The sequence below is a fragment of the Pyrus communis genome, chromosome 2, assembly GCF_963583255.1.
Source record: "Pyrus communis chromosome 2, drPyrComm1.1, whole genome shotgun sequence".
NCBI lineage: Eukaryota > Viridiplantae > Streptophyta > Magnoliopsida > Rosales > Rosaceae > Pyrus > Pyrus communis.
In genome coordinates, this window is record NC_084804.1 from 10955555 (window position 1) to 10975322 (window position 19768).

At 34.5% G+C, this 19768-nt stretch overlaps 1 protein-coding gene across 1 annotated transcript; it reads right to left on the reverse strand.

Annotated features, from left to right (window-relative positions):
• Nucleotides 1-2693: 2693 nt before the first annotated feature.
• Nucleotides 2694-3538, reverse strand: LOC137724366 (LOB domain-containing protein 29-like). The gene is made up of 2 exons (XM_068463114.1): nucleotides 3260-3538; nucleotides 2694-3134 (listed from the first exon to the last, which is right to left on the reverse strand). The coding sequence occupies exons 1-2, from the start codon at nucleotides 3536-3538 to the stop codon at nucleotides 2694-2696; spliced, it is 720 nt and encodes a 239-aa protein (XP_068319215.1).
• Between the last annotated feature and the right edge of the window lie 16230 nt (nucleotides 3539-19768).

Genomic DNA, 19768 nt, shown 5'->3' on the forward strand with positions numbered 1-19768 from the left:
GTCTACATACCAATTAAGGAGTTTGGTCCAACTTAATTGGGAGTTTTAACTTTCAACTGAGGAAAGCAAGACTAGTTTTTCTGTTTACTTTTTACTTTTGACTTCTTCAAGGGTAAGCCCGAGAATCATAATGCAGCACTAATTTTTGTTTCGACTTCAAATGGTTGTTAATTTTAACTAGTTTTGTGTGCCCGAAACACCAAAACATGTCCTATTTACGTATGAATGCCAAAAGCACAAGAAACTGGCCTTCAACGATCAGGAGAAGTACGCATACAAACAACACAAAATTTATAAATTAGGTACCCTTCACTTACATTATAGTCTGGCTGAAAATATTGACAACCACCTAGCTACAGTAATTGTCTGAACTTCTGAATCCTGGATAATGCACGCCCTAAAAGAATGTACAGTGTACGCGCAATTTTTTCTTTTTAACTGTAATCGTAATGGTTCTTGGACTTGAGCAAGAATTTAATAGTACAAAACCAGTTCCCCTTTTTATGGAAGGATTAGAGCACTCCTGATTAAGCAATCAATAAGCACCAGTACTATAAATCAACGGAGTTTTGTAACCCATCAAATTTGGGGTAATGGAATCTGCATCTCATTATGTTTGATATGATAAAGTGGCTAAAATAATAGTTACTTGTATATAGACAGCCAGGGTTTTGGTTTGTTCTGAAGATAGCTAGGGTTTTGATCCCATTACTAGCTACGAATCATGATGATCACTGCAAAATACTCATTAGCCATCACATTTCAAAACTTTTTTTTTTTTTTTTTAATAAACGATATTATCTACACTAAAGAGAAGGGAGTGGGCTAAGCCTTACAATGGGCTAGCATAATGTGGTTCAAACTCACATTTGGCGAGAATCGAACTTAAGACCTGTTACTTACAAGTGAAGAGGAATACCACTAGACCGTAGTACTAATTGACATCACGTTTCTAACTTAATTCGTTATTGTTAGGAAATATTAATGAAAATGCTGGAGATATACATGAAATCCTTTCACTAGAATGAATATGTAGATATATGGATAGATAGATAGGGTTTGATCTTAGCAAAAAACTCATAAGCATGCAGTTTAACTTTAGGCCCAAAAACATTTGCATTGATGAACACACTATGTATAATTACATGTCAGAATCAGAGAAAGCATGCATGTATGTGTGTGTGTATGCACAGTCTACTACACTGGAAAATTCTCACACAAAGAACAAAGCATCATTCTTGACAAAGTTAATAATAGTTTAATTAAGCTGCATTTGTCATGAAGATACAAATATCAATTGAGTTCTCAGTTTTCCACTTTACCAAATGTGGTATTCAGATATCTCTATTTGCATGTTTTTCAAGAAATCATGAAACAAATCTGGGAAAGATAAAATTTTGAAAAAAGGAAATAAACAGAAGGGTTGGAAGACCAGAGTTGGGAGAAAATTTTCAGGTTTCCTCCCAAGTTCCAAGGACAGAGATAGGCTTTTGATTTCATTGGGATCAGGACTTTCTGAATTTGAGTTCCAATCCTCCTCATGTTAATATTCCAAGAGTGGCACTTTTCACACATCTTTTTTTACCTTTGATTTGAAATGAATGAATTAAAGAAGATCAAAAAATGGAAATTAATAAGATGTATGTGGAATGTAAAAATGGGATGTGGATAGCACCACCCTATTCCAAATATGAGATAAGCTGCAGATTTAGATGTTATCCTTTCATGAATTAACTTCACCAGGTAATTCAATCATCTATAATTTTCTTAGAAATTATTCAAGAATGAAAACAGGTAGACAGGTGGTGTTATATATTATATATAGAGTACATACATATTATATATATCAAGATTTATATAAGAATTAAAAGGAACTAACTAACTTCACCAAGTACTTCAATCATATATTTTTCTGAAAAATTATTCAAGAAAAGAAAAGGAAAAATAGAAAAATGGTCTAATATATATATATATATATATATATATATATATATATATATATATATAAGTATATAGCAATATAGGAAATTAATTAGATGCTTAAACATTCAGTGCGAATAAAGAATTAAACTAGCTAGCTGCACCTGGTTGCACCTAGTAAATCTTCAAACATTAAAACTCTATTTGATCTCATTGTTAAAGCAATTCTATTGTAGACGGAATATTCTTTATAAGCTAATTAGGTCTGGTCATTAGATTTGTCCAGTAGGCCTTCAAATCAGTATATCTTTAACTTGAGATCAAATAATTGACCTATAGAACCCAAAGATAAATAATATGTGAAATGCAACATACTAGGTTTTTTTATGAAAGGCAGTATTAACAAAGCAAAACTAGGTAAAAAATTTAGGTCTACATGAGGTCCAATAAACAAAGTAAATTAGCTCAATCAGAATTCATGAGATCTATCTAGTTCTGTCAGAGATCGATTAGAGAAATGACCTTATATTATTTTACTAATATAAAAAAATTACACTAGCTTAAACATATCTATGGTAGCTAGGTAGGGTTTCCACTTGTATGAACATTTCTAGGGTTCATTATACTTCCTAACTTAACCATAGCAACAACATTTAAAGTGCATGTTTCATAGTATGCAGGGCTGCAATTCAAAACTGACAAAGTAATTTTAACTGATGAGATAATAGAACTCGTGCATCGGTGTACTCATCACCCGGTCACCTTATTATGATTCATGAATGCTGGTCAATGTAGCTGAAAGCCACTGATTGAAGTTCATTAGCATCATGAAAACCCCATTGCTTGTTGTAATTGGTTTGCACGTCAAAAGAAGACATGGAATGAGAAGTGCCCTCTTCAAAGCTGCCATATGAGGAGACATTTTCATCTGGGATATTCACTGAATTTTCATGACTCCCATTAACAGAGTTATTTGAGTTCATCATTCCACTCTCATAGTATGATGTGGTTCCAGCATCATTGGTATGGTTTGAATTGAATTGTGGAAAAGTGTTTGAAGAACTTTCTAGCTCATGGAACCAACTATGAACTTCTGTATGAGAAGGAGCTTTCCCATAAAATTTCTCATTAGGGTTTGCTACAGCAGAGCCCTTGAGAAAGCTTTGAGCTGCTTGATCCTTGAGGGAATCTAATTGTGCTTGTAAGCTGACCACCTGAAGATTTCAAAGCAAAAGCATATATTCATCAATCAATTGGACATATAATACCTGTAAGGTAAATAAACAGAATTAGGTTTTCTATTGTTATCCACAAGTTCCAGCTGGTCAAAGGATACAACCTGCTGTTGGAGAGAAAAAATATGAGAAACACAACCATAAATGGGATCCTGAAGCCTGGCTTGAGCTTCATATGATATCGTCATGGCGGCTTCACAACGATCACTCACCGGAAGGTGAGCAAGCAGCTTCGACGCATTGCTTGCGCCAAAAACCTTGTGGATGGCCGAGAAATGGGTAGCACCTTGTTCATGGCAGAAGTAAGGTGCAAAAATACACCCTCTTACACATTTTCTTCTCAAGAACTTGCAGGCTCCGCAAGGAGAACCAGAACCGGTCATGATTTCAATTAATGTTTTAATTTAGGGTTTTTTTGGTGATATCTGCTCTGTTAGCTCATAGTTTGTGCTCAGCATTATTTATCACCATACGTTTATAAACACTACAGGGAGAGTGGAGTTGATTATAAAATAATCAATAATTAATTGCTTTAGGTTCCCTTAATGGGGAACATACTTCATTATTTTTTTCCCTTTACCTTCCATCTTAAATTTCTATGCAGTCTCATATTTGATTCCACTGTACATCTACATCCTTATACGACAAAAAGAGCTAGCTACCACAAACCAAACTCATTTCTATCCTTTTGATGAACAGATCAACTGTAGTTTCATTTTTTGTGGTTGGGTAGAAATATATGTAGAGCCAAAGTATCAATTACAAACCTGTATTAAACCTATCTGCAAGAGAGCATAGCTCTACATCACTCGTGATCATGTACTTCCAACAAATGTGGTTAATTTTTTAGAAAAACTAATGAAAAGAGTTTGAAAACTTTGAGTTTTAACGAAAATGACAAAATAAAGGATAAAATGAATAGTACCAGTATTGACTTTTTAGTATAAAAATATAATTTTTCATTAAAATGAACAGTATCGAGAACTTTTCGTTAAAGTTCTCAATTTTTTTCGATGGGCCCTTAAAACTCAATTCTAATTTGAATTTGTTCCTCATACAACTAAGTTCATGAAATATCCGTTAGTTTTGCTTATGTGATTTGTAGGGACACATGTGAAACCCACCACTCTAATTATATATGATGTCAGGTATATTAAATTATATTTTTTAAGTTGATGCATGTGGCAATAATCTGATAATCACATCAACAATAATTGGGGGTCGCTCATGTCACATAAGAGAACCTAAATGGCTGTTTGACGAGATATAAGCAATGTGGAACATAATTATTTGAGTTACAAAAGAGATGGTGAAAAAGTGGAGTTACAGGGGAGAAAATTATACTAAATTGGGTTCCAAAAACATTGCACTGAAGGTAAATTTTGGACCCGCGAAGGGATTGTATTTACAATTGGACTAATTAACTCTTGCCCCCGACAAAATTGTGGTCATGAGACAAGCTCACATCACTAACTAGCTATTTAATTAGCTGGAGAAGAATTACTTAAAGTAATCAACCCAGGTTAGGGAACTGCTGGCCCCTTAATTCATAGAAATGGCAGACACGAGTACATATATATATATATATATATATATATATATATTTTCAATAGTTTAATTAATAGGAAGTTGCACAAATGGGAGAACATTTTTAATCAGATTCAATTAAATTGAACGTTATACATATTTGGTGGAATCTGCCAACGTGGTTCTTGGATTCATTGGGCATAATCTATAGATAATCCCAAACCGTACGTGCAAGAAGCATAAAGATATAGAAGAAAAGAAATGAAGCATATTCGAAACTGAATGAAACAAGAGATCATGATATTGGAACGCAACACTTGCTGCCCAGGTAAGCACAAACGTTCGAAAATCTCCTCCTTCCCTTCTCTTAATTTTGTTTGTTTAAGGTATGGAGTCACGGTTTGTATATTAATTAACTAATCTTGATGCAGGACAAGCCAAGGGTTCTCGAGGAGACGGGGAATGATAACTTGGGAATCACTCAATCAGGGGCAACAGAGCTCTCTCACATCGCTAATCGTGGATTCGCTTACACAACCAAGCCAAATGCTTGATTGGGCAATGAGAAATCACTCACTTCAATTGCACAACGCGAATACAATTTTTTAATTCATTCAAGTCTTTCTAGTACAATATTTATAAGCGTTTACAAATTAATAGACTTTAAGTTTCCATGACACTCTTACAACTCCCAAAATAACTTAACAAATTCCTAAGTAATTAAAATACAAAACCCTTGTTATTCCAAAGCATATTAATGGTTTCAAATTGTTCTCTCCAAGTCTTCCTCCCGCATCATTCTCCTCTTCTCGAAAAAAACTCGTCCTCGAGTTTCAATTGACCTCTTTTTTTTTTTTTTTTTTTTTCTTTTTTTTTCCCTCGATCTTTTGAATGTCCAACCAAGATGTTCCACAATACCCAATTTAGCACCAAAATTTTCCAATTCCTTGAGCAAATCCAAATGGTAGAATATTTCAAGTAATTTGCTTTCCAAAACTTTCTCAAGTTCTGTGAACTACTTAACCGTTTCATGATAGCAACAATTTATTTTGAAAAATGCTCGTCAATCTTCTAGATTTCCTTTTGATATTGATGACTTGGAAAAATGCTTTGCTCCAAGTATATTTTCCTACTGTGGAAAGCAATAAAGGATTCCCAAATGTAGTCACACATATAATGGGTATCAAGGTCAAATGTTACCTTTTTATGATGATGCACACACCGTTCTGTCACAGATGAACTCATTCTTTTGTCATCGTAGCAGTATTCATAAAAAATTGGAGCAGGATTGGCATTGACTCCAAGTTGCAAGCAACACTGGTGATTAACCACCGTAAGCATAGCCTTGTAATCTTCATCTTGCTCGCCATAAATTAGTAGAGAACACCCATCGAAAAAGTTCTCTTTGAGGTCGTCATCATCATCAACATACTCATCATAAAATTGGTGGTAAATTCCAATCGACAAAACTAGTTTCTTCGACAGTGTGCTCTTCAAACAGATTGTAAATCACAGCCATGGTCTTCAATAGTAGCGGATAACCTGCTCTGATACCACTTGATGCAGGACAAGTCAAGGGTTCTCGAGGAGACGGGGAATGATAACCTGGGAATCACTCAACCAGGGGCAACGGAGCTCGCTCACGTCGCTAATCGTGGATTCGCTCACATGACCAAGCCAAATGCTTGATTGGGCAATGAGAAATCACTCACTTCAATTGCACAACGTGAATACAAATTTTTAATTCATTCAAGTCTTTCTAGTACAATATTTATAAGCGTTTACAAATTAATAGACTTTAAGTTTTCATAACACCCTTACAACTTCCAAAATAACTTAACAAATTCCTAAGTAATTAAAATACAAAATCTTTTTTATTCCAAAGCATATTAATGGTTTCAAATTGTTTTCCCCAAGTCTTCCTCCCGCATCAAATCTTATATTAATCATGATCTCTTTTGCTTTGTCACCCACAGCTACAAACATGTAGACGTGCGATTAGGCCCTACATCCCTAACTTAATCATGACACCCTAACTTTAAGTATATACCTTCCCTTTCCAGCTCCCCTTTTTTAAATTCGGTTTTGATCAATTTTATTTTTGGGATGATCATATAATAATAAGGGATATAAAGTTTAGCAAGGATGTAATTATTTGTTTCTAATTTGTACTAGTTAAAATCTTAAGTTGTGTATATGCAGACATTGGAGCTATGCCAGCACACATGCATGACCGGTTTATGACCGGATAATTGTGAGAGTTTCTAACTCGGAAACACTACTTCACAGACATCGAAATTTCAATTGGTAATATAAAGAACATGTCAACTCCTTATATGTAAACAGCTAAGTATGGCATTTGTGGACGTCATTAGAAGGAGTTTGTGCATGGCAATGGAGCCATATGGAACTCATTGGCAATCATTAAGGCAATGGCGGAATGAGTTTGTGATCATTTGTATTTGTTGGCCACTTGGGCATGGAAATAAAGTGCAGAGGGATATGTTGGCGACAAGAAGGGTTACGAATGAATAGAAGATAAATTAATTGCCTTTTGGGATACACACACACACACACATGATGTACAGTAGGGATTCAACTAACCCTTAAAAGAGAACACCAATACATCTGTCTAAACTTTGTCTTAAAACTTTTAGGGATAGTTAAAGAAATACTGAACTGAATGCATGCATGTTTCATTTCATGGGATGCGAAATGTTACATTATGTACTTTACTTGCGCCCCATTAGATTTTGTGTTCATTAGACCACCTCTCTTCAAATGTTTCGAAATTTTTACAAGGCTCTAACACACTCGAGGTTTTATGTTCAGTTTCTTTTTCTATCGATTGTGTAAAAAAATACTTCATAATAGTTTTATTCTAACCTCCACTGAGTTTTAATCTTTTAAAATTTACATTATACTTTGATTAAAAAAATCTTTAAAACAAAAAAATTTATGCTTGCATAAAAAAAATAAAAACAATATAAATAAATTTACCTTAGCCAGTAACCATTGAGAGAGAATGTGGCTGACGAAAAAGAAAGGGATCAGAACATAGGAAAGGAAATGACTTTCTGCAAAACACCACAGATACATAAGGGTAAATTGACTACTAGAATTTTGGAACAGTAGAATTCATTTTCAAGTAAATTCCAATAAGAGAGAGAGAAAATTTAAGCTTTGGCAGTAAATCTTTCTTAGTAAACACTTAGCTTTGACGATTAAAGAGAGCAGACCATGGTGTAGAGTTCGCCAAGATGACCAGAGACTGTTTTTTTTGGGGGTTGTTGGCCTTGGAAGGTTTGATACCACAACCATCGTCACACTTTGGTCTGAAAAGACTTATCATACATGTCAAACACCTGTCAAAAAAAAAATGTTTCACGCAAAGAAAAATGGCCTCAATATGATCGAGAGAGAAATTTCACACATGATTCACACTTACAACAAAGGCATTAGTATTTTTCACAGGTGAAAAATGATAGTCATGAAAGAATTTTGACTCTTGTTGAACCGTTATCAATAAAAAAAATTTCACATATAATCGATTGCTATAAGTATTTTCATGTATCGTAAATTATTATGTAAAAAGTAGATTCGCACATCTAGCCCTCTATTAAGAATAATGTTAAATTTAAAAAAATCAGCTTTATCTGTTTAACTTTAATTAATGTTTTTTAAACAAACGATATTTTTTACCGTAAAGGAAAAATGATGGACTTGGCCTAAGAATTTGGTAGTAATAAAATGGTTCAAATTCGTATTTGACGATAATCACATTTAAAATCTTTCACTTACAAATAAAAAGAATATTATTAAATTATAATACTAAGGATAACTTTAACTAATATTTGAAACGAAGAAAATTGTTAAATTGAACTTAACCAAAATAAAATAAGAAGATGATAAAGGATGAGGGGACAGCGGGGTTAATATTCCTGGGGATTGCAGTGCACGTGGTGAATAAGAAAATCGCGAATCGAATCTACTTCAATTATGATGTTGACACGCCGCACGAACGGTACTGTTTTCCCAAACCTGAAGGCCCCACAGCTACCAATTGCCACGTCACTATCAGCTAGAGGAATGGCGAAACGATAAAATTAGAGTCCTCAGTCCTGCTATTTCCAAGTGTTATATTCTTTGGTCAATGACTTGCAAATAATTACTACGCGGGATCTCTTATTTTATTAACCATTCTCGTTAAGCCTTAAATCATCACTATGAAGAAAACTTCACTTGACACTCAGTTAATTTAGCAATATTTGTCCTTCATTTGATTTGAAAAGGTCTTAGATTTGACACATACGAATTTAAGACCAAAATATTTATTTAGAGGTATAGTAATTTTGATATTAAATAGTGATACATCGATTCTTATTGAGATGGAACAACAACCTATTGTATATATGTTATGCATGGTCGGCGTGTGGTGTAAGTTACGAGAGAAGTTCTGCATAGAAAAATTGTTACAATGAGTCTTTTTTTTATTGGAAAGATATTTCAATATACTTGAAACATTGACAATATATCATATGTTATTATATAAGTCAAGAAGAGTTTTTTCTTTAAAATGTCTCTCTACTTGTATAAAGATATACAATGTATATGCCTGTATTCCGACACACTAAAATATCTTTTGCCGTATTGAGTTTGAAAATGGATTGCTTGTTTTTCAATTGTGTATTGAAGATTACCCCTGCTTAGCTCATATCGCACACCTTGTAATCCTAAAAGTCTTTTTGATTTCATGCCCGATCAAATAAATTATCAGCCAATTGGTTATTTCAATGTCGTGCCCAATTATTGTGTCAAAACTGCATTGCTAACAACATATTTTGCCAATAATGTTAACTATGGTATACTCTTTGGTACTTTGCAATCTTGTAATCTGGCATACTTCTAATTGAATTTGATAAAGAGAAGTATACACACATCGTGTACTGCAACGTTAAAAATAATAACAAATTTTTTAATATGTACAAAGTATAATCTTGTATTAAGATTTTAGTTTTTGTTTCGACTCTTATATACAAGTTATACTAAGGAGAATGATTTCAACCCTAAACCTTGTCTTAGGGAATTGACATAGGGTGAGCCAAGGGTCTCAAAGGGGCGGGAAATAAATAACTTGAGAATCACTCAACTAGGGACAACAAAGCTGGCTAATCGTGGATATCTCACTAATAGCAAAAACTGTTTGCGCGACAAAGCAAAATCCATCGCGCAAGGATGTTTTGCGCACGTTTTGTGCAACAAAAATAATATCTTCGTCGCGCAAGGTTGGTGAACTTTGCGCGACAAAGAACTTCATCGCACAACAATGTTTGCACGATGAAAGTCTTCGTTGCGCAAAGCTCGTTCAGTTTTTGGGGCAGAGCATTCAACGCATGGGAATCAAAGGAACACTAATGTGACAAAGGCTTCGCCGCACAAGTTACAGTCAATTTTGAGTCACAGCATTCAGTGCATGTGAATCAGAAAGGAATCTACACTGTATTTGGTGCGGGTCCTTGAGCGACAAAGCCTTTGTCGCGCAAAGGCCCTAACCTTCCTATAAATATGCGCTTTTGCTCTCCTTGTTCTTCACAATTTTGTTCGTGTTGGGATGGAGGATAAAAACAACGATTAGAGCGTGCCCGCCAACCCTTATGATTTGAGGCAACATGTGGAGTTCACGCATGCGATTGGTGTAGCCATGCAGAATAATTGTACTATTGATGAGTGGCGGTCTTGGAAATATGTGCCCGAGAATGTGAAAAAGGCGGTGATGGATGAATGAGTAGTAAGTATACTGTTGATGGATCAATAATTAATTTTGTGAAATTTTTTGTTATATGTTGGAATTAATTATTTGTATATATATGCAACAGTGTAAGTATACTCTTGATGGTGATACAAACGAAGAGTTGATGGAGGCGGCGTTGAAGGTAGGTTACAAGCGGTGGCGTTATAACATCGAGTGGAATGGAGGACCATCAAAATAGTAGTTTTAAATTTATGTTTTTGAGGACAATATTTAAATTTAAGGTTTTTTTTTTTATAAATTATGTATTTGGACTTAATTAGGCTTTAATTCCTGTTTAGTTTTTTAAATAATTGAATGGAATATAATATCAATTTATTTAAGGTTTTAATTATTTTTAGAATAAATATTATAACTAAAAATTTGTTTGTAATTATGAAGTTTATGTAACGCAAAACTTCATAATTACAATCGATCACGTTCATCGCTAAAATGTTTACGCAACAAAGGCTGTTGCTGCGCAAAACCTTGCGCGACAAAGGCTGTCGCTATGTAAAACCTTACGCGACAAAGCCTTCGTCGCACAAATGGCATTCAATTTTAGGTCAGCATATTTGGTGCAGATTTTTGCACGACAAAGTCTTCGTCGCGCAAAGTCCCTAACCTTCCTATAAATATGCGCTTATGCTCCCCTTATTCTTCATAATTTGTCGAAAACGCTTACCAAGTTTGCGGATTATAATCAGTTCGTTCTTTGATTGTTGGTACGATGGCCGACAGTGATGCGCGTTCGTCAAAGACAATGGATGGCAAAGGTTCTGGAAAATATTTCCGTTGTAAATTTTTCATTTTGTATAAATTTTTTTATTTAGCATCAGTATTATGAAAATATATTTTGTGGATATACAAGAAGAAATTTGCTACGGTATGGGTCCGACACACTTATAGTCGCAACCGTTGTTGAATCACTGCTAACGAAGTACTAAGGGTTGTGAAGTCAGAACAGCGTGCTAGCTTTTGGTCCGACGTTGGAGCATTGGTGCGTACCAAATGTGCTACGGATTGGGAGTCTTGGAGAGCCATCCTTGAGGAGCTAAAGATGCACATGGATGATGAGTTAGCTGTATGTGTTAATTTTATTAGTTAAATAATAATGTTTGTTAAATATAATATAATAGTGAACTTTTAATTTATTAATTTTTGCATGACAACCCAATTGGGACATTGACTAAAGTGACCCAAATATGATGAAGGCTATCGACAACATGTTCAAGTCGCGTTTCCAGGAGTGGAAGTTTGATAATCAATGCGCGGCAAAACTATAGCAAGAACCAGAACTACTGGCGGATGAGTAGAATAAGGTTTTTTATTTTTATTTTATTGCTTATTTAATAATTAGATCTGAATTTTAAGTTTTTTTAGCATGAAGAGTTTAATTAAATATGTACTTAATGTTTATGTGGGAGTGGGACGTTTTTTTTTTTTTTTTTTTTTTTTTTTTTTTATTTTAATTAGAAATATGTTAGGATTACATGTTGGTGAGGCTTTGAAAAAAAATACAACAAAATTTGGTTGTGTGAAATTACATTTATGCCCTATATTTCTTATTCATGTTCTGTTTTAATTAAAGGGTTAAACTGGTAATCATAGGATTTTGGTTGACCATGAGTGTTTTATTAATTAGTAGAGATTATGAATAAAATTAATGCATTTTAATAAATATGTATATTAATTAATTATGCATAAATGGTATAATGAAATAAGTTCTTGATTTATTAAGTAATTATGTGGTTTGAAAATTTTATTTTTTTTCAAAAAACGAACATTAAAAAAAAAAAAAAAAAAAAAAAAGTAATGCGTGACAAACTATGTTTCGTCATGCAATGTGTTGTAAAAACGCGGCAAAGTGTAGTTGGATGGCACAAAAAAGTTGAAGCGCAAGGTTTTGCGCAACAATGCTTTCATAGCGCAAAGTCTTTCACTTTACTAAACTTAACCAGAATGCAGGAAGGCAGAAGCTACAAAACAATTGCAGCAGCTACCTTCCCCTGCTGGAATTTCTAGCTGTCAGGATTGTCGTTAGTCTCGGAGGTATAATTTTTCTTAACTAACTTATTTCATTTACATTCATTTAAATTGTGTTGTATGTAGTTTATAGGTATTGTGAGTTTATGTATTTTTATGCAAACATTTTTGTATGGATGTACAAAAAATGGTTTGTAATGTTCATATGAGCCTAGTTTCTTGTTTGAGAATTAGTTGGATTTCACGAATAGATATGAAAGCATAATTGCGGTCCAATGAATTCTTAAATTGTCCCAAAATTTTGGACAGTTTGAGAATGCACAATTACATGTTGTACTTTGCCGTTCACGCATTAGAATTTGAACATGGGAAATGTGGTAGCATCTCTTTGCGTTCTTCGGGTGTACTGTAGTTTTTTGTATCTATGTCGTGCACTTGAATTACTGTGGGGAGATGCTGCCGAAATTTTCCCACGATCGAACTTTAAGGTGTTGGAACAGTAAATTACAACACGTAACTGTGCATTCTTGAATGAGATAGGACCCATATCGGAGGCATAAGGTGGCATGTCATAATTGAAGTTGTTGTAACCCTTGTAAATAAATTTTGTTTGCAGGTGAAATGGACAAACAGTGGATACAAAAGCCTAACAGATGTACTGATGATTATTTGGATGGAATAAAACAGTTCATTGATTTTGCAATTGCAAACAAACGCGGTTCAACTTAAATTCGGTGTCCTTGTAGAAAGTGTAACAATTTAATGATTGAATATTTTGAAACTGTTCGATACCATTTAGTCAAAAATGGGATGATGGAAACCTATACTACATGGAATCATCATGGAGAAAAAATACAATATGCGTCAGTGGATACAGTTGAATCTGTTGTGGACCCAAATGATCAAATTATGGATAATATCAATGATGTTTTTCCAACCACTAGTTCGAATACGAATAAGGAAGTAGAAGATGACATCCATCCCACCATGGACAATGAAACATTTGAAAAATATGAAAAACGATTAAAAAGTGTCAAGCAAGAATTATACCCCGATTGCGAAGGATTTTTGGTGCTTACGACCATTGTTGAGTTGATGCATAGCAAAATAAAGTTTCGTATGTCAAACCGGTGTTTTAATTATTTTTTGGGGGTTTTCAAGAGGATGCTTCCAAATGACAGTTGCATTCCTAAAGATCATAAAAGTGCAAAGAAAGTGTTGAGTGGTCTTGGATTGGGATATGAAAAAATTCACATGTGTAAAAATAATTGCATTTTGTTCTACAAAGAGAATAAAGCGTTGGATAAATGTCTTGTATGTAATGAGTCGCAGCTTAAAATGACCTTTTAGAATAGAACAACAAAGATTCCACAAAAAGTTATGCATTATCTCCCATTAAAGCCTAGGTTGCAGCGATTGTATATGTCGTCGCACACTGCAAGCGACATGAGGTGGCATAAGGACAGACAAGTGGATGACGATGTTATGAGACATTCTACAGATGGAGAGGCCTGAAAAAAGTTTGATCGGGTGTACCTCGATTTTGCACGTGAGCCTCGGAATGTGAGATTAGGACTTGCAACAGACAGGTTTAATCCGTTTGGGGTTCTAAACCAAAACCACAGCACTTAGCCAATCTTCGCAATTCTGTATAATTTACTGCCTTGGAAGTGCATGAAAAAAATATATATGATGATGACGTTGTTGATAACCGAAGATCCGGGCACGTCTATTAATGTGTATTTACAACCATTGGTCGATGAACTAAAAGAATTATGGGAAAACGGTGTTCCCACGTACCATAAATCTACCGGGAAGATGTTCACTTTGAGAGTAGCAATGATGTGGACTATAAACAATTTTCCTACGTACGCTATGATGTCTGGGTTAAGCACTAAGGGCTATTACGCATGCCCAGTTTGTAAAGAGAACACAACGTCTAGTTGGCACGTGGGAAAAGTTTGTTACCTTTTGCATTGTAAATGGTTGTCGTGGGACCATGAGTGGCTTCAAAATGAGACAACCTTCTTCAATGACACAGAGCTTTAGCCAAAACCCAGAGAATGGTCTAGAGATAAAATTTTGGCTCAGGTGAATCGACTGAATTTTGCTCCATTGGGCAAATTCGTAAATAGGACAAGACCAAACACACATCTAAACTGGACACACAAGACAAGGTTGTTCGAGCTCCCGTACTGGTCCAAATTAAAATTGAGACACAACATTGATGTAATGCATATTGAGAAAAATGTATTTGATACACTAGTCGAAACTATACTAGACATCGAGGGAAAAACAAAGGACACAATAAAAGCTCGGATCGGTCTGGAAAAAATGGGCATTAGGCCAGGTTTATGGATGACGAGGGACGGAGATATAGCCAGAAAGAAGATCGTATCGTTTTTGGTGAAACCAGATAAGAGAAAAGAGTTTTTGTAGTTTCTATCTTCTGTACAGTTTTCAGATAGGTATGTTTCAAACATTAGCCATTGTGCAAACGTGGGTGGAGGCAAATTTTCCAGCCTCAAGAGTCATGATTGTCATGTCATACTTCAATGCCCTCTCTAAGTGGGAATTTGACACCTCTTGTCTGAAGACGTGGTGAAGCCGATTATATTGTTGGCGAGATATTTTTCTCAATTAACTGCAAGATCTTTGCACAAGTCCGATGTTAAATAGTTGTGCAACGATATTATTGAAGTGCTATGCAAGTTTGAACAAATATTTCCTCCAACTTCCTTCACAAGCATGATCCACATCATGATTCACTTGTCGAAGGAGGCACTTCTAATCGTACTCGTCAACTATCGATGGATGTATTCGACAGAAAGGTATATAATCACCATAAATACTTTAGTTCATGATGTATGTACGATTTGACTAATTTTATACGCTATTTTGTTTATTGATGCAGACTACTGGGTGAATTAAAAAAATAGTGTACAGAACAAGGCAAAGCCCGAAAGATCAATCGTGGAGGCATGGGTCGCATTTGAGTCGCTTACATTTTGTGCAATGTACCTACAAGACGTTGAGACTACATTCAACCAACAGCAATGCAATAATGACGGTGGTGTGAGAAGTGAAAAACTTTTTGTTTTTGCCAAATTGCACGATCCTTTGGCAAACCAATTAGAGGGCAGTCATTTAACAAAATGGACATGGAGATAGCACATTGGTATGTACTTAACAATTATGACGAGACGATTACCTACCTAGATGAGCATGAAGAGTTGATTAAGCGGGAACATCCTTCACATTTATATGCCAAAAAGCATTGTGAATTGTTTCCTCGATGGTTTCGTGAAAGTGTAAGTTGTTCGTGTTTTGGGTTATTTACATAATTGTAAATGTTATGTTGTTCGTGTTTTGGGTTATTTGCATAATTGTAAATGTTAAACTAACACAGCAACTTTTTCTCATTTATTTAGGTGAAGAAATTGAAGGAAATGAATTTGCCCACTTACACTGAAGCATTGTACAACTTGGCTATTGGGCCTCTATGCGTAGAATTATTCTCCAGTTGTCTTGTAAATGGCATCAAGTTTTTGGCAGCTGATCTCGATGACAAGCTTTGTACGCAAAATAGTGGGGTACATGTCCCGGGTGCGGGCGACATTGTAAACATTGATTTCTATGGAAATCTGACAAGTGTTGAGTAATTGCTTTACAAAGACTGCTGTCACGCTATCCTGTTTAAGTGTCACTGGTTTGATACAAACCCACGTAGGGTAGAAGGTGTTAAACGAGACGATGGTTTGTTATCGGTCAACACCAATAGATGTTGGTATAACGACTACCCCTACATTTGGCAACGATGGCCAAACAAATTTTCTATATAGATGACCCTAAGGGCAGGAGGGGATGGAAAATAGTTCAAAAAATTAAGCACAGAAGGCTGTATGATATTCCGGACCACGATCCTGCTGTCGATGACGATTATGGTGACGTTGTTGACCAACAATTGGAGACTTCAATGAAACTTGGTGCAGATGCACTGCTGGATATGACTATTGTACAAGAACCATATTAGGTAGTCAAAGGTCCAGAAATCGAAATACCGATCGACTTCATTATGATTGACCTCGGGGATCTACCACGATACAATGCACCTGAGTGCGCGAACGACGATCTTAACGTGCCTATAGACGAGGAGGAATATGAGATGGAATCTGACGATAGTGATGATATTTATTCTAGTTCAGATGAGGTTAATGAAAAATTATGATGTAAATGTAATGATATTTATTGAATGGTATTTATTTTGTATACAAACAAAAGTTTCCCTTAAAATTTGTAACAAAATTAATTAAACAAAAAAAAAATTATTTATTTAAACCAAGAAATAAATTAAATTTACAAATATGCGCGATGACGTTTTAGAAATGTTTGTTGTGAAAATATTTTAAAAAAAAAAAAAAATTTAACTGGTGGTGCGACGAAAATTTAAACACCCTTGTCGCGCAAACATGTAAAATTTGATATCTTTTTTTTTTTTGCCAAAATTGGGCACATTTTTATTTTGGCACCTTCACTCTATCTCTTTCTATCTCAGACTCACTATATCTCTTCATTCTCTGCATGCGAAAACCTCAATCTCATACTCACTCTATCTCTCTCTTGATTCTGTCTGAACTCACTCTTCTCTCTCTCTCTTGATTCTCTCAAGCTCCTCACTTTCATCACTCACTATCTTAGTGTCTCCCTCTCTCATTTTCTTGCACTCTCTCTGTTTCTCCGTCTTTCTGTCACTCTCCCTCTCGCATCTGCCGCACTCCAACACCACACCATCTCCCCGCCATCGCAACATTACTAGGTAAGCACCCAGTCTCCCTTAATTTAATTATTTATAAGTGCAATTTTCTCAATTTTTCTGTTGAATTGTTTTAATTACAACATTTAGGGATTTAGGGTTGGAATTGGGAATCCTAGGTTAGGGATTTAGGGTTTGAATTAGGAATCTTGGGTTAGGGTTTTCGAATTAAGATGAGATTTCGACCTTCCATTCTCTTGGAAACGGAATGGAACTCTTGCTCTCGTAAGGGGAGCTATATCTCAGCAATATATCTCAGAAATATTTCCCTACACTTACAATATTATGTATTTCTTAGCTGGAATTTTCATAGAAATTATGTTCATAAGATTAATGTAACATGGACATACTAAAAGTTTTATGAAATAAAGTGGACTGGCTAGTTCTTATTTCTTTGAAAAAATAATTAATTGGCTTAATTATTTCATTTTCCTAAGAAGGTTGATGAACCCCTAAACCCTAATATATATACAAGAAATTTTCGAGTGTATATATGCGGCACATTGAAAGGATGGTAAAATTAACAAATATGTGGAGTTCGGAGCGAAGTCAATCAAACAAACCTAAGATTGACATGTTTGTATGTGAGCCTTTGATTCATTGCATCTTGCATATGGAATCATAAGTTCTTAGGTGCATATAGCTAGCACTTAGTTGTCATTCCTTTATCATTGTTTTTCCATGAAACATTATAACAATATGGTAACAATTACATTGTTGGGATTATGCTTAACCAGAGCAAACAAAGTAAGTATTCATCTTCATGTCCAACCTGATTGACCAAACTGATAATGAAGACGCTTTAAAAATATATGACAAAAAAAAAAAAAAAAAAAAAAAAAAAAAAAAAAAAAGAAGAGGTTTTGAAAATATTTAGAATTATGCTTCAAGTCAACTATTACTTTGCAACCTTAAAGACAAACTGCAATTTTCTAGTCAAGTCATTTCTGATATCTAAACGACTATAGTAGTAACTATCCATTAATGCTAGGATATTCTAGGGAAATTTTCTAGTCAAGTCATTTCTGATATCTAAATGACTATAGTAGTAACTATCCATTAATGCTAGGATATTCTAGGGACTGTTCACAAAATTTCTAGTTGGAAGCCATATCATTTAAAAACCTAGAGTAGCTCTCTATCTTGGGCCTTTTGAACTTGTGAGTGGGCTAGTGACTTGTAACAAGTGTTTCAGAATCATGATTAGTTTTTTCCCAGTAAATTTTTATTTATTTTCATTTATACCGTTTTTCCTAATTGTTACAGGGCATCTGAAGGAAGTTAAGTGAAACTAACCATTCGAAGTGGATCTGAAATAAAGCACCTGGATCTAATGTAGGTTTAGTTCTTCATTCATTCCTGCAGAAATACTGTAATATCAGTTTAAGGAATTATTCATTCTATTTTTTTTCTTTAGGAATAAAAATGTTGTATGCCCAAAAGTGTATTGATTTGATAATATGTTGGTTTTAACTTTGTCATGGCATGCATTTGATATTTAGTTGGAATTAATCATCATGTCATTTTAAAAATGTTTTGGCTCTAAGTTCTCATTTTATTTGGTGGCTGGCAAATGAGCTCCGTGTTTAACCACAGTCATCCCATTCGCTAAGACATTGAGCTTCTACATCACACATTCTAGCCTCATTCACATTTGCATTACACATGTTAGGGATGCAACAAGTTTTTTAACTGTCATGGTATCAGTTGCTATCAGTTTGTTCAAGTTTTGTAACTGTTTTCCATTCATAATTTGTACAAGTTTTGTAACTTAGGAATGTATTTGGAACTTTGTTTACAATTTTATTTATTTATTTCCTATTTGATCGTTAAGACCTTCTAGGGTTTTTCATGACAAACGTGAGTTTTCTCTCAATTATTCTTAGTGGATTCTAGGGTTTGCTAATGGATTCTACCTTGAGATTATCGTTTGATTTCCCTTCAATATATTTGTTGCATCATATATGTCATTGTAGATGGGTCAATTTGTTTGTTTGTTTTTATGAATAAACTTGTTCTTTGCAATACTTTTTTTTATTCCTATCTCATGTTTTCATTCACCTTATATATGTGAAATGAAATGCATATAATAAGATGACATCTAAATAGATTCATGATTGTTTTTTTCTTTTTTGAACTTTGTCTACAACTGCTGAACAAAACTTGATTCACATATGAAGATGTGGGATGTCATCTCCCTTTGTCCAAGTCATGAATATGATACATTGCCCTCTTCCATCATTCGTCGATTCCTTGTAAGTTGCATTGTCTTGCAAACTGTTTTGTCCTTTCAACTTTTCTTTTTCATGTTTATCATATAGGTTTGCATAAGGCATGTAAATAGGTTAAACATATAGGCATGTGGGATACTATAAATGTTCCCATAGTGCATGAATGTCCTATAGTGCATGAATATATATTTTACAGTTGTATAGGTAATAAAGATATACCTTATTTTGCTTCAAGGTTAGGATATTTTTTAGTATATCCAAACCAGAT

Excerpts from the sequence above, each read along its gene's own strand:
- LOC137724366 (XM_068463114.1), bottom strand. The coding sequence starts at position 3,538 with ATGACCGGTTCTGGTTCTCCTTGCGGAGCCTGCAAGTTCTTGAGAAGA. Across the intron at positions 3,135-3,259 it reads TTTTTTCTCTCCAACAGCAG|GTGGTCAGCTTACAAGCACA; the intron begins GTTGTATCCTTT and ends TGAAATCTTCAG.